Source organism: Amphiura filiformis, chromosome 9 (genome assembly GCF_039555335.1).
Source record: "Amphiura filiformis chromosome 9, Afil_fr2py, whole genome shotgun sequence".
NCBI classification, from domain to species: domain Eukaryota; kingdom Metazoa; phylum Echinodermata; class Ophiuroidea; order Amphilepidida; family Amphiuridae; genus Amphiura; species Amphiura filiformis.
In genome coordinates, this window is record NC_092636.1 from 14,341,768 (window position 1) to 14,358,046 (window position 16,279).

The 16,279-nt window shown below is 37.4% G+C and overlaps 1 protein-coding gene across 1 annotated transcript in view; it reads left to right on the forward strand.

Annotated features, from left to right (window-relative positions):
• The window catches only part of LOC140160666 (uncharacterized), a 40,209-nt gene that overhangs the window by 20,223 nt on the left and 3,707 nt on the right, over positions 1 to 16,279 (forward strand). The window contains exons 11-20 of the mRNA XM_072183941.1: positions 1,528 to 1,628; positions 2,563 to 2,757; positions 3,658 to 3,877; positions 4,694 to 4,771; positions 5,976 to 6,154; positions 7,376 to 7,597; positions 8,494 to 8,598; positions 11,612 to 11,716; positions 12,464 to 12,612; positions 14,063 to 15,395. Of these exons, the coding sequence (XP_072040042.1) occupies positions 1,528 to 1,628; positions 2,563 to 2,757; positions 3,658 to 3,877; positions 4,694 to 4,771; positions 5,976 to 6,154; positions 7,376 to 7,597; positions 8,494 to 8,598; positions 11,612 to 11,716; positions 12,464 to 12,612; positions 14,063 to 15,395 (2,687 nt within the window). The remainder of the gene's footprint in view (positions 1 to 1,527; positions 1,629 to 2,562; positions 2,758 to 3,657; positions 3,878 to 4,693; positions 4,772 to 5,975; positions 6,155 to 7,375; positions 7,598 to 8,493; positions 8,599 to 11,611; positions 11,717 to 12,463; positions 12,613 to 14,062; positions 15,396 to 16,279) is intronic.

Consider the following 16,279-nt stretch of genomic DNA (forward strand, 5'->3'; position numbering starts at 1 on the left):
GTGTGCTATCAGCAGCAGATAGTTGATGAAGTAGTGTGCTATCAGCAGTATATAGTTGATGAAGTAGTGTGCTATCAGCAGTAGATAGTTGATGAAGTAGTGTGCTATCAGCAGTAGATAGTTGATGAAGTAGTGTGCTATCAGCAGTAGATAGTTGATGAAGTAGTGTGCTATCAGCAGTAGATAGTTGATGAAGTAGTGTGCTATCAGCAGCAGATAGTTGATGAAGTAGTGTGCTATCAGCAGTAGATAGTTGATGAAGTAGTGTGCTATCAGCAGTAGATAGTTGATGAAGTTGTGTGCTATCAGCAGTAGATAGTTGATGAAGTAATGTGTTATCAGCAAGAGATAGTTGATGCAATTGTGTGCTATTAACGGGAGATGATGGGAGTTGATGAAGTTGTGTGCACCAGAAACAAATTTGTTCGATATTTGTATCGACCATCGATGCTGCCTCAATGCTTGTTATTAATGAATTAACAACAAATTAGGCAGAATTAATGCTTAATTTATATTGATTATTGTTAATACAGGCAAAAATTCATATGTTACCACAATTGACAATAGTCATTTAATTGATTTTATTAATAATAATGATCAGCCAAGCATCGATGGTTGATCAAAACATGGACTTTTTATGGATAAATGAAAAGTTTACCAATTTCTCATGACTTACTTGTTTAGCTGTGGTGGCCTGTGGCCGTCATCCACCCACCTTCGGTGCCAACTGATGTTACTATGAAGTTGGAGGGGTCATGTGACCTAGCCCATTAGGGCTAGTAATAGTATCATGTGACGCGATGAGCCGGTTGTATCAGGGGGGGCCGGCCAAGATTGGCTCAATTTTGACGTTGTCATTGGTTTTACACGTAAACACAAAAATGTCTCAAATTATTCCAAAACTGTACGTATGTTATTAAGCACTATTTTATCAGTCTAAATCCGTTGAGGTTCGCCAGTGAACCTCATTGTAAGTACTGTTTTTTGAGTTTTTTGTATGAATAACGCATCGATATGTTACGATATATACTGAAAATTTCCCTTACGTTTGTCAATGAGAATACGTAGTGTAGTGGTTAAGTAGCTCGCCTCCCACGCATAAGGTCCCGAGATCGATTCTCCTCCCCGGCGGTGATTAAAAATTTTTCTTCTTCTTTTTTCTTTGAATTTAAAATTATTTATTTTCATGTGAAAATGTATTTGCAAAATGAAATTGCACTGGGAAATATATTTTGTGCTTTTTTTTTCTGTAATGGGGCCACTCGGCCAATAGAGCTAAAAACGGATTTTGGCTCCGGGAAAAAATAAGTGCGTCCATCGTGCAGGCAGTGTTGCCGTCATATTGTCTGTTTTGTTTACGCTTTTGGCTGTTGCCACATTGAATAATGTAGTCCACCATCGTCTGGGTTGTATGATCTTGGGAAGTGGTGGCGCCCTCTGTCTTTGTTAAGGACTTTTTATGTTGATGCATATGGCCACTGCCAGCATGCAGAGCATTAATATAAAATTATATGTGTTTATTTACAGCATCAACTGCTGCAGTATGAGGAGTTGGATGTTGCCAAGCAGATGGTGGAAGAAGATCTGGAAGCTAGCCAAACACAAAATGAAATGTTACATCAATCTAAGTAAGTATATGTGTGTCTTAGCTATAAATGAGGTTTGCCCAAGCAATAGTGTGATTTCTGGCCTGGTCCTCTAGAATGTATGATTTTGATAACAATAGAGGCCGTCAGCGTGACGTCATATGCCGCTATCTTGTGGGTACATGCTGCGATGGTCATTTGATCTGCATGCATGAACAACAAAATCGCCGCATCAACACGTGATAACAGCTGCGTGACAAGCTGCACCCTGCGCGTAGCGTCCAATGCATGAACACGCAGATCATTTGTACCCACAAGATGGCGAAAGGCTGACAGCCTCTATTAACAATTTAGCCAATTAAAATGGCATTTCGTGATCCACAGCCTCATCCCCCCACTTTTCTCAAAAAAAGTTGAGATTTTTATACCACTGGAAACCTCTGGCTACATAATGTTTATGTACCCACAATTTCTTGCAGATTAATTTGTTTAGCAAAATTATTGTCAAATTTGAATTTTGTTCTGGTATACCAGAACGAAATTACAACAGTGGCCTATGGAGCCATGTAATACACATAGTCATGCATAACTCGCAAACGCAAAATCGGAATCAACTGAAATTTTGGGAATAAGCCTTTTTCGTGGATATCTACTGAAAACTGCCATAAAAAGAGGATGCTAGGATCACGAAATCCTCCTTTAATTGATATTTCATTAATAATAAGGATCAACCATTTTATTAGCCTACACTGGCTATCCAGGCTTGTGCTTTTTTATAGTAGGAGCTTGGAACGGTCCATGGATTTCCCATGGATTAGCATGTGTCCCTCACGGACCAACTTGGGTAAACAAACAAACCAAACGTCACATTACATACCATACATGCAATGCATGTTTATTTTGCATTTTCAGTACATTTTGATGTTGAAGTTGTATTTTACGATTTTAATCCATGTTGTAAAAACAATGTTTGTAGGAGCTCACTTGAACAGCGTGTTTCTAGTGCTCAAGGCACCATCAGTCAGCTGCAGTCCAAAGAACAAGAACTACAGCAGAAGGTCGCTGACCTTGGGTCAAAGGTCAAAGTTGAGGAGGACAAGATCAAAGCCATGGAAGAGAAATACAAGGCAGCTGAAGAGGAAATAGAAGACCTCAAAGAACAATTGCACAGGTCAGAAAGTAACTGAGATACATGTCAGAAAATACTTGTAGGCTATTCCAGTTGAAATCCATACACCCCTATAAAAGATGTGACCTTAATCTCCCACACAGTCTCAAATTGTAATTGTAAGATCAAAACAAAGGACATGAAAGAAGAGTTTATGGTGTGTTTCTGCAAAACAGAAATGTTAACATTTTGATGCCCATCATGAATATCTTGGCCTTAACTACAAATTGGGTTATTCCAGTTGAAATCCATACACCCCCTATGGAAGACGTGACCTTAATTTTCCACACGGAGTATGAATTTCAAATGGGGTTGCCTGATGGGTGACTCATTTGAAATCTACAGGGGGTTTATGGATTTCAACTGGAATAGCCCAATTTGTAGTTAAGGCCAAGATATTCATGATGGGCATCAAAATGTTAACATTTCTGTTTTGCAGAAACACACCATAAACTCTTCTTTCATGTCCTTTGTTTTGATCTTACAATTACAATGGTTTTCTTGATTTTGTGACAAGTATCACAGTTGCTTCACTAATGTGTGCTAACCGCTGAGTCGCTCAAGCCTAAAGATGTAAATTTTCGTTAGATTTTGGGCTCTTGATGAAAAATATCGGAGGTACACTATATGAAATCCATGAGCAACAAATTAAAATGGCGGATTTACCATTGCATTACACATGCCAATTTTGAGTCGGTACTCTGTGAGTATCAAGTTAGGAACAACGTATACTATGGAACCTCTTTTAACTTGTTAAGTGTTTTTTAAGTACCGGGTAAAAAAATATCAGAATTGTAAATTTTGAATACCATTTTGGGAATCAGCAGTACAAAAAGCCTATGATCATCAAAGCAAGAGCATTAAAGGTGAATAAGTTTTGTACTTGGTTTTTAAATCCAACAGAAATGAACAGTTATACACAAGCAATATGGAATCATTAACAGCCAAATACCAGTCAGTGGAAGATACATTGCAGCATAATGAAGCTGAACACACAAGAGCCATTGACCAGTTGACCTTTGAACTCCAAGCATCACAGACATCTATGATGGAAGTAGAAGAAGAATGTGAAAAGTTGAGAACTCAGAGCAAGCAACTTATGGAATCACTGAATGCAGAAAAGGTAATATTTGTGGCAGAAAGGTTACACTGGAAGACAAGGGTGAAAATATGAATTTTTCCACCAGGACTCAGTTTGGAGAAAAATAAGTCCTGGTTCACCTGAATTTAGTCAGGACCAAGACTCAGAGTTTTGGTCCAAACAGAACTCAATTTTGTTTCAGTAACAGTCAGAATTATGGTCTACAATTTTTGTAGAATCTGCACATTTTGAGAGCATGCAGAGCGTAAACACGTAAGTGGGGTTCTGATTGGCTGAATCAATCATCTGAAAATCATAACAACAGACCGATCATCTGATTGGCCGATTGTGCGTTAAATCGTTGTTTGCCGCAGATTGGTACCCTTGAAGTGAACACAAAGCTCTGTATGTCGCTCATTAACAGAGCACTCCCGTCAATCTGAGCAAGGGTTCTTCTCTGAAACCCAATCCAAAATGGCACAGTTCAATAGTCTACTTTCAACAATAATAGCTCAAATTCTGACCTCACAATTTCAAATACGGCATCATCTAGAAGAAATTCTAATCCAATTGAATCCCAATGTCTCAATGTATGTTGTTCCTGTGTAAGCATGACTCACGATTATGATAGTGTCAGTTTGGAGCCGTGCAGCTAATGTGGCTCTATGCAAAGCCTATAGTACATGTAGATGATCCATATTGCTTACGAATGATACGATCATAGATCATTTTGGGGAAATGGATTTTACTATGCATAGTAAGTTGTAATGGAATTTTAGACTGGTTAGTGGACCCCAGAGCAGGGATACCTTTAGCAAGCTGTAGTCCATTCACTCTTCTGTTATTATGTTCATACAGGCAAACAGTCTTGAGGCTGAGGAGAAGTTGACACATAGTATGGGAATTGAAAAGGACCTACAAGAACAACTCACTAAGGTAACCTAAAATATATGTAGAGAAAGAATATGATATTACTAATTAGAGACTGACCGATCAGATCGGTAGCTTCCGTATCGGGCCGATTATTAGCTTATCGGTAGTGATCTGCATCGGCCGATTTTTCCTTCATCCGCCGATGTAATGCACCGATCACCCATATCATGAAAGTAATTGTTGAAGCTTAACAAGTATTCATTTATTGGTATATTTCTTTGAATTAGACTAGTTAAATCAAGCGAAATTTAGCAAAAGAACAAGCTTTGTAGGCGATAAACATATATAAAATCATACCGTGATTCAGGCACGCAGCTGAGATAATCAGGTAATTCCCCGCATGCACATTACAATCAATTCTTACTTCCGGGTTACACACGTGCGTACGGGCCGTGTGCAAAACTCAACACTTCCGGGTTACACACGTGCGCACGTCAGATTGGAAAGAGCTACGGGCCGTGTGCAAAACTCACACTGACTTGAACGTAAACACAATATTAAAATGGGGCGATCAAATGATTCGATGGACTGGGACATCAGGGGGAAAAGGTAAATTGAGCTTATAATAATCATGGTCAAATTCAGTATTTTAAATGCATATGGGAGTGTGTTTTTTGTGCTCAGAGCATACATAATTATGGTAATACTTTGCGTACAAGTACCCTTTCAACATACGGGTGAAATTTACTCACGGTGATGGCAGCCATTGTTTACAATTGGGGAACTGGTAATCGGCGATCGAATCGGCAGATCAAAGAGATAATTGATCCGATTGGCCGATTCAGATAAGGACCTGATCGGTCAGTCTCTATTACTAATCCTACAAGCAAAGTCTTGAGACTGAGGAGAAGTTAACTAACATGAAACAACAAAGTATGGACATAGAAAAGAGCTATTCCTTACAAAATCCACACTACCCCTGTGGAAGATTTTTGAAATATCAAGTGCACCTAATCTCCTACACAGGGGGTGTAGATTTCAAATAGAGTGTTATCCATTCAGGTAGCTCCATTTTAATTTCATACTCTGTGTGTGGGAGATTACAGCGATGTCTTCCAGAGGGAGTATGAATTCAATGGGAATAGCCTATTTAGAATTAAAAATCTGGGCAAATAACAGTGGGATATTAATTGTAGATTTCAACTGGAACAGCCATATCCAACCCGCTACTGGCAAATTCTAACATAAAATTTGTGATGTTTTACAGGCTGAAGATAATGCATCCACATTAAAGAGAGAGAAAGAATCCCTAGAGGAGTGTGTCCAATGTCTGACAAAGCAGAAGGAGGAACAACAAGAAGCAGCATCTCTGGCAAATAATGATCTTGAAGAATCACTGGCCCAGTTGCAATTAGACCATAAACAAATACAGGGAGAATACGAAAAGTAAGGATGACTAGATTGCACTTATTGTAGTAATTGTGCGGAGCCCATACATTTCATGCAGGGTATGATTTGAACAGTATCCATAATGCATTGCAAAAGTGTTGTCACCAGGGCCTTTATATGATCCACAGCCTCATCCTCCAATTTTCTTAAAAATCAATTTTATAGCACTGGAAACCTCTGGCTGCATAATGTTTATGTACAAAATATTTCTTGCAGATCAAGTCGTTTAGCAAACATAACATTTGAATGATGTTCTGGTATACTAAAACATAATGCAACACAGTGGCCAATGGAGCAGTGTGAAATTTTGGGAATAAGCTTTTTTTCATGAATATCTACTGAAAACTGTCATAAAAAGAAGATGCTAGGATCATGAAATACTCCTTTAATTGGCAATAGCTTGCAAGTTGTATTAGATTCCAATTTCTATGGAAGCCCTAATTTTCACCCTAACCCTAACTCTGATCCTAACACTAGCCCTAACACTAGCCCTAATGCTAACTGTAACCCTAATGGAGCAGTGTGAAATTTTGGGAATAAGCTTTTTTCATGAATATCTACTGAAAAATGTCATAAGAGGATGCTAGGATCATGAAATACTCCTTTAATTGGCAATAGCTTGCAAGTTGCATAAATAAATTCATCAGGATTGTCCATAATACATTATTTACAAACGTTCTGGAGTACAAATCCAAAAGTATTTCAGTATAAAGATGTTTAACATACCTCAATGACGTTTTGTACTATATTGTAGTACTTTCTCAAATTGACTGATCAACTCTCACACTCCTAATCTGTTTCCTGTTGGAACTCGACGTTAGTGGCGTTTTAGAGTGGAGTAATTGGTCGTAAATGTGGGGTAGGAAGTGGTTGCCCTCGTCTCGGTTCGACGATGGTGAGGAGTTTATCTCCCACTATATTGTGTCCCTGTTCACAAACACCCCCATTAGTGAAGCCTTAGAAATCATTAAACGGCAGCTAACAGAAGATTGCACCCTATGTGATAGAACCAACCTATCTGTTGATGATATCATGGAGCTATTAGAGTTTACGCTCACCACCACATGTCACATATAACCCTAGCCATAATGCTAAACGTAACCCTAATCCTAACCTAAATGTCCTAAACCCTAACTTGAACCCCTTTCAGACTAATGACACTTTGAACAAACATGTTTCTCCCATTTAATTTACTGCAATTTGTATTTTGGCTTGCAGGTTGGAAGAAAACTTAAATCAGTCCTCAAAATCTCTGGAAAGTTTACAAGAATCTCACAAGAAACAGACCAATGAGCTCACCAGTGCTCAGAGTAACCAGGCAATGCTTGAGAAACAAATTGCAGACCTGGAGGAGAAGAACAAAGATATGAAACAGGAGTTCACAAGACGACTCATCGAAACACAGAAGAAACTCACTAATAAGCAGAGAGAATTGGAAAGGTAAAAACCAAGATGTAAAAAATGAATGTAACATTATGTGGACAGTGCCTTAAAAATGAAAGCAGAAAGACCTGTAAAAAAACAAAATCACTGGGCATACAAATATATGTGATGTGATCAAGCAAAATCAGTCGGAACTCGGAAATATTGATTTTTGATATAGCCAAACAAAGGAAATGTTTCCTGTTGTTTTGGAAACTCTTTAATTGCTCATATCTTTGGAACTGGTCATTCAATTTCAATGGGGCTGTCTGCAAAATCCAGCTTTGTAACTGCTTTTTACTGTCCTATAAAAAAATTTAATATTTCCGAGTTCCGACTGATTTTGCTTGATCGCTTCACATATATTTGTAAGGAATACATTTGTAATCCTAATCTTTCACCTGTTTTAACCAGTCAATAGCACCAAGCGGTATTGTACCATTAGGCTATTCCATTTAAAATCCACACTACCCTGTGGAAGATTTTGGAAATATCTTCCACAGAAGGAGATGAATTTCAAATGGAATGAGCACATTAAACAGCTGAATTTCATACACCCTCTAAGAAAGATTTAACATGAATCTTCCACAGAGGGTGGGTGAGTTTCAAATGGAGCTGCCTAATGTGTTCATTCCATTTGAAATTCCTACTCCCCTGTGGAAGATACTTCCAGAATCTTCCACAGGGGGAGTGTAGATTTTAATTGGAATAGCCCATTAACTGAAAGAGTGCTAGGCTTGTTTGTACTCATTTAAATGCATTTTTCATGTTGATTCCAAATATAGTATATGAAATTTTTACAGAAAATTTGAAATGTGTCGTCTGCAGTCAACACCTGCATGGAGAGTGTTAATACAAGCAAATTAAGTATTCCCATGCATTGCATTGAACTTGTTTCTGTGTTGTTGTTCTAGTTTTAAGGTGGATTCAGAGAATGATATGACAGTAATCAGGAGTAGCTTGGAGCAGAAAGTCAACCAATTACAGGATCAAGTCAACTCTATGGAGAAACAGGCTAGGTAAGAATGAATTTGGAATTTCTCTAATTAATGAAATATTAGTTCTCCTTAGTGCTTGTCCCTGGATGGTTTTGACCTTGTGTCTATATAGTTAAACAATATATAAAATGTCAGTGTCACTGGCTTCCTTGAGAGCCCATGGTTAATGTTTAGACACTAGATTCATAACTTTTACTCTCATCATCATCCTTCGGTTGTGCAGCAGCTGATTAGCGGTCTTTGCCAAGTGCAGCTAGTGGTCTTTGGCAAGAGCAGCTATCTATTCTGCTTGAATCATGCCTTCATCATACCTTAGCAACATGTTGGATGATGGTTAAATAGGAGGTGCGGTGGCATCCCAGTCACCTTTTGCCATGAGGTGGTATAGAGAGCATACCTTCTAGCAGGTTCATCATCCGGCAGTCAAAGTATGTGCCATAGGAATCTCAGCTACTGATTCCTTACACAGTTGATATGAGGCTCAGTGTTGGGCATGCCATTATATAATGTTGTTTGAGACATGATCTGATCGTTTAATATTTAGCATAATCTTTCACTGTGGTGCAAAAAACATAACAATTAATATCAATGCAAAATTAGGCACCTTTGACCAAATACGCTCAAATTCATGTAATTTGTTCTAGGATCACCAAAATTTCTGAAAAAGCACACCCCAAAGACGGAGAACCCATAAGGCCAAAAAAAATAAATTGTTTGGTTATCCTCGAGTACCCTGTGGAAGACGGGGTGGATCGATTGGATTAAAAAAATATATATATATTTTTTTGCTTCTCAACATACATATAACTGCTAATGAAACTCAATCGGAATATTGTTCAAAAAGCCAAAGATCTAACTGCAGGGATGCTGTCATGTTTAACTATCATTTGGTATATATTTTACCAAAAGTAGCAGAATTCTGAATTGCATACTTTGATCGCTTTCCTTTTTAATCAGTGAACAAATGAGATGTAATGATGACTTGAATTCATGCTTTCCTTTTAATCAGTGAACAAATGAGATGTAATGATGACTTGAATTCATGCTTTCCTTTTAATCAGTGAACAAATGAGATGTAATGATGACTTGAATTCATGCTTTCCTTTTAATCAGTGAACAAATGAGATGTAATGATGACTTGAATTCATGCTTTCCTTTTAATCAGTGAACAAATGAGATGTAATGATGACTTGAATTCATGCTTTCCTTTTAATCAGTGAACAAATGAGATGTAATGATGACTTGAATTCATGCTTTCCTTTTTAATCAGTGAACAAATGAGATGTAATGATGACTTGAATTCATGCTTTCCTTTTTAATCAGTGAACAAATGAGATGTAATGATGACTTGAATTCATGCTTTCCTTTTTGATCAGTGAACAAATGAGATGTAATGATGACTTGAATTCATGCTTTCCTTTTTAATCAGTGAACAAATGAGATGTAATGATGACTTGAATTCATGCTTTCCTTTTTAATCAGTGAACAAATGAGATGTAATGATGACTTGAATTCATGCTTTCCTTTTTAATCAGTGAACAAATGAGATGTAATGATGACTTGAATTCATGCTTTCCTTTTTAATCAGTGAACAAATGAGATGTAATGATGACTTGAATTCATGCTTTCCTTTTTAATCAGTGAACAAATGAGATGTATTCATAACCTCATTAATAAACGCGATGTGTGCGATCCAATCATATTTTATTATTTGTGAAAACGCGAACGCAAATCGAGGTCATTAATATCTCACAATTGACTGCAAAATGCGTAATTGTTCCAATGTCGCACACAATTGACTTCTCGCGCCAGACAGCGTCCAACGAACTGCGCCGCTGGCTGCCGATTTGGATTGCGCGCTACCATATTTGCACAGATTCTGATACGCACTTTTGTTATTGGTCGTTTTGTTTTAGCCTGATCGATTTTGGGAAAGGGAAGATGTAAAATTGTTTATTTTACAAACTTTTGAGAAAATTTTGTGTTATTTTGTAAAGTTAAAAGATCAAAGTAGCGGTTATGAATGAGGTTAATAACTTTGCATCGGTTATATATATGGGCATTGTGAAAAATCTAAACATTTTGCTTTGGACCTCGGAATATCCCTCGGGGCTGCGCCCTCGGGATATTCCTCGGTTCAAAGGCAAAATGTTTAGATTTTCACAATGCCTCCAAATAACCGATCGCAGTTATCTAACCTCTAAATGATGACTTGAATTCATGCTTTCCTTTTTAATCAGTGAACAAATGAGATGTAATGATGATTTGAATTCATGCTTTCCTTTTTAATCAGTGAACAAATGAGATGTAATGATGACTTGAATTCATGCTTTCCTTTTTAATCAGTGAACAAATGAGATGTAATGATGACTTGAATTCATGCTTTCCTTTTTAATCAGTGAACAAATGAGATGTAATGATGACTTGAATTCATGCTTTCCTTTTTAATCAGTGAACAAATGAGATGTAATGATGACTTGAATTCATGCTTTCCTTTTTAATCAGTAAACACAAATGAGATGTAATGATGACTTGAATTCATGCTTTCCTTTTTAATCAGTGAACAAATGAGATGTAATGATGACTTGAATTCATGCTTTCCTTTTAATCAGTGAACAAATGAGATGTAATGATGACTTGAATTCATGCTTTCCTTTTAATCAGTGAACAAATGAGATGTAATGATGACTTGAATTCATGCTTTCCTTTTAATCAGTGAACAAATGAGATGTAATGATGACTTGAATTCATGCTTTCCTTTTTAATCAGTGAACAAATGAGATGTAATGATGACTTGAATTCATGCTTTCCTTTTTAATCAGTGAACAAATGAGATGTAATGATGACTTGAATTCATGCTTTCCTTTTTAATCAGTGAACAAATGAGATGTAATGATGACTTGAATTCATGCTTTCCTTTTTGATCAGTGAACAAATGAGATGTAATGATGACTTGAATTCATGCTTTCCTTTTTGATCAGTGAACAAATGAGATGTAATGATGACTTGAATTCATGCTTTCCTTTTTAATCAGTGAACAAATGAGATGTAATGATGACTTGAATTCAACATACCAATCTCTGGAGATCACCGTCAACCAACTGAAACAGTCATTGACAGAAAAGGAAACACAATTAAGGTAAAACTAACAAAGATTAATTCACATACTTTCACAGATTCATTCACATTTATCATTCTTACAGAAACAAAATAACAAATGAAAATGCTGTACACACAAAGTAAAATGAACAAGACAACCTTGTATCAAGTCTTGATAATACCAGGCCCGTTATCGACTATCGTATGTGTCGTATTATCGTCGATATGACCCTAAATCCGACATGTCAAAATAAATTGTCCTTTTTCGACACTTTACTACACATATCAAAAAAAAAAAAATGAAATTTCCATGTTATTTTGTCCGAATAAGCTTACCGTACGATCATGTTTTCATCGGAAAGTCAAAAATTACCTCCCAAAGTTGACCCGAACCTGAAAGTAGAACGAACCAGGAGGTATGTTTACACTGGAAGTCGGCAATGGTAACTCATATTGGCGTGATTTTAGGCGTATCTATTGACTTTTTTTCAGCATTTTTAAATCTCATTACGAGTTTCGACACATGTCGATTGTCATATTTTTTTCCCTGACGAAGTGTTGTTAGAAATCATGTGTCGATAACAGGCCTAGATAATACTGAAAAGCATTTCAGAAAGTTACATAATGGCTTTGCTAAATGAACTTATCTGACTTCAACTGGAGTATGTATAGTCAGTTGGTTATAAGAAGACAAGTTATTATAATTTATTAAACCAATAAAAAAGAACGTCAGGGGTTAATTTTCGTTCTAAATTTTTGAGTTTGTTTCATTTCATTTTACATACAGATTATCTGAGGAAACAAGAGAAAAATCTCAAGCTGAAAATAGTCTCCAACAAGAAACCATTGTCCAGCTTCAAGATGACCTTGCTAAGATGGAAGACACCAAGGTGACAGCATTGCTGCAGTCAAAGGAACAACTAGAAGTTGCAATTGGTAATTTGGGTCAATCGATGGACTATTCCATTTGAAATTGATACACCCCCGATGGAAGACATGATCTTAGTCTTCCACACAGGGAGTGTGAATTTCAAATGGGGTTACCTGAATAGGTGACTCCATTTGAAATCTACACCCCTGTGTAGGAGATTAAAGGTGATGCCTTCCATAGGGGGTGTATGGATTCAACCGAATAGCCCAATGGCTGAACAAATGAGAAACTTGAGAATGAACAGGTCCGTCACAATGGAATTCTATAATATCTAAATATTAATAAGCGATAATAAATACTGTATTTCGTCAAATAAACGCCCCCGGGGGCGTTACATTTTCCCAAGGGGGGCGTTTATTCAAGGTCAATTTTAGAATGATAAAAAATGCTAAAATGACGAAATATGAACTAGAAACACCGACTTCTGGTTCACTTCCGGGTTTCCAATCCAGATTTTCGACAATTATTGATGTTACTATCGACCATGTGGGGAACTTGGTAAGCTTACTACACAAGATAGCATGGAAATATCGGCATTTTTGAAACATCTTGGTTGAAAAAAGTGGTGGGGGCGTTTTTTTGAGAGGGGTGACTATTTGATGAAATACGGTAGGTAAAACACATGTATACATAATCAACCAAAGAAAAGGGTAATTTCATTCTATAAACTTAACATATCAATCTTCAAGTTTGGATATGTCTACTTTGATGTGTGTAATTTGTATCTTTAGCTGTTTCATTGTATAACTTGGAGGTCTCACAGGCCGTATTGGGGTTGGCAATTTTAATGTGAATGATGTCGGCATTGTACACTAATCCAATCTAAGTTAGTATACTCTCTAGATAGTGAAATCTATTGTGACTTGGTTAATTATGGATTTCCATATGACACTCCCTTTGCAGTTAGTAGACTCTCCAAAATCAAAATCAAATGAAATAAAAGTAGCAAAAATCTCATGATTGTTGTGTTATGAAGCAATTCAATGTCACTAAATAGAACCAGGAAATTCTCACATGTCATGTTAAATTTGACTTAGTATAGATGAAATGAGATGGATAGATTATCAATTTTCCAGACATGGTTCAAGCGGGCAAATTGTCTATTCATTGGTGTGCTAGTTTTGCTATATGAAGTTTAATGCAAGAACACCTTGTGCAGCGGCATAGTTTCCAGCAGGCAACTGTGGTCAGAGATGTGGGGCCAAAAAAAAAAAAATCCGAAATGTAAAAAAAAACACCATTTTTAAATTTTTTACATTTTCGGATATGGATGATGATAATTTTTCACGGCTCGCATGATTTTCAGGAAGTGGATCACTACCTCACATACATCTCTGTGTGGTTTGTGCTATGACAAGCCACTGTAAGCCCATAATCCATAATTAGCTTTCTTTCTAGCTTTCTTTCTAGCTTTCTCTTCTTTTTACAATATATAAACTTTGATTTGATTAACAGAGGAAAAGAAATGTTTGGATGAAGCCTACCAAAGTCTGCACGCCTCAAATTGCCAACTGGAAGAAACCGTGCTGGAACAAGAAGAAGAAATAAGCAACTTGATGAAAGAACAGAATGAACTGCAAGAAACAAAGACTGACCTACTAGCGACCAGCGAGAATTTACAAGAAACCGTCCATGAACAACAGAGTACTATCGTCCAAATGATGGAGAATCAGACAAAGTTGGAATGTTTGAAAGAGGATCTGAAAGAATCTAATGTAACCTTGCAGACAAGTCTGAAGGAATACGAGGCGCTTGTTGCAAAACTGAGGGAAGGGAAAAACTCTGCGGTGGAAACTAGTCATACGCTGCAAAACGCAAATTCGCAGTTACAAGACGCATTGATAGTACAACAGCAGAAGGTAAACGGTTTGAAGGAAGAGCAACGGAAGTCTGCCGAAGCTGCTCATGAACTTTCAACCGCAAATTCGCAGTTAAAAGATGCTTTGGAAGAACAACGAATGAAAGTAAATACCTTGATGGAGGAACAACACAAGTCTGCTCAAGCTACTCGTGAATCTTCAACCGCAAATTTGCAGTTACAAGATGCTTTGAAAGAACGACAGATTAAAGTAAACAGTTTGATGGAAGAACAACAGAAGTCGACTGAAGCTGTTCGCGAACTTTCAACCGCAAATTCGCAGTTAGAAGACGCTTTGAAAGAACGACAGATTAAAGTAAGCAGCTTGATGGAAGAGCAGCATAAGTCTGCTGAAGCTGCTTGTGAACTCTCAAATGAGAATTCACAGTTACAAGATGCTTTGAAAGTACAGCAGATGAAAGTAAACAGCTTAATGGAGGAACAGCATAACTCTGCTGAAGCTGTTCGTGAACTTTCAACCTCTAACAATGCCCTAGAAGAAACTGTCTCTGCCTTGAAACAAAAACTTGCTGTACTAGAACAAGAACAGCGCATGTTGTCAGAAAGCAACCATCAACTGGAATCATGCAATGGCAATTTGACAGATGCAGTAGGGCAACTGAAGAGAATGCTTGCGGGGATGGAGCAAGAACAAAAAACATTGACGTCAACGAATGATACGCTGGAAACGGAGAAAGAAGGTCTTCAGGAAATGATCGCAGATCTGCAAGGTCATCTTGAGCAGATGCAGCTGGAATCCAGACAGGTTTTGGAGTCAAGGGAAGAAGCAGAAGCTAGTAATAGGAATCTTCAAGAGCAGCTGAGTAATGTGACAGAGCAATACAGTTTACTATCGAAGGATAAGCAGAGAGTAGAAGAAATGAATGTGGATCTGGAGAGCAAAGTAGCACAACTTCAAGAGGAATGGGGGTAAGTTTAGGAAATGGAATAGCAAGGCTAAGGGAATTAATTGTTTGAGTTAGGAAACAGCATTATGTCAGGTGGTTAAGCTAAAGGAGGCATTTGTTGAATAAAATCAAAATTCAGTTTTACTTTCATGCAGAGTTTTATTTCAATAAATGTTCCATCATAATTGGACTTATGGTTCTAAATTTATGGTCATTGAAGTGTTGCTCGGAACAGTAAATTACAAAAGAAGTTGAATACTATTATTGGTTATATCTCAAAATCAACATTAGTGACAAGCGGCTCATTTAGCTTGATCACATCACAATATCTATGTGAAATCAGATTGCTTTGTAGATCTTTAAGCTAACTGTCTGACAAATTTGGTTGTACAGTAAAGTGGAAAACTGAAGTGGGCTAAAATGTAATGAACAAGAAGGAAATTCTAAAAATGCATAGCTTGTTTTACTTTCGAATAAACGTCCCTGCACATAAATGTAGATATAATAGAGCTCTTAAATCAAAAGGCTCCAACAGAATCCTTTCTGATTCTGCCTCTCCCCCTCCCCTTGGAGACAATTGATTTGTGAGGGATGCCAGCATAGCTGGAAGGACCACTCTTTCTGTATGTCAAAGGGGAATGTTAATTGGTTAGTGCCTGCCTCCAGAGGGCTACTTTGGGATTTCGTCGGTCACCAGGGGGGGCCGGCCAAGATTGGCTCAAGTTTTGACGTTGTCATTGGTTTTACACGTAAACACAAAAACGTCTCAAATTATTCCAAAACTGTACGTATGTTATTAAGCACTATTTTGTCAGTCTAAATCCGTTGAGGTTCGCCAGTGAACCTCATTGTAAGTACTGTTTTTTTGTTTTGTTTTTTGTATGAATAACGCACGATATGTTACAA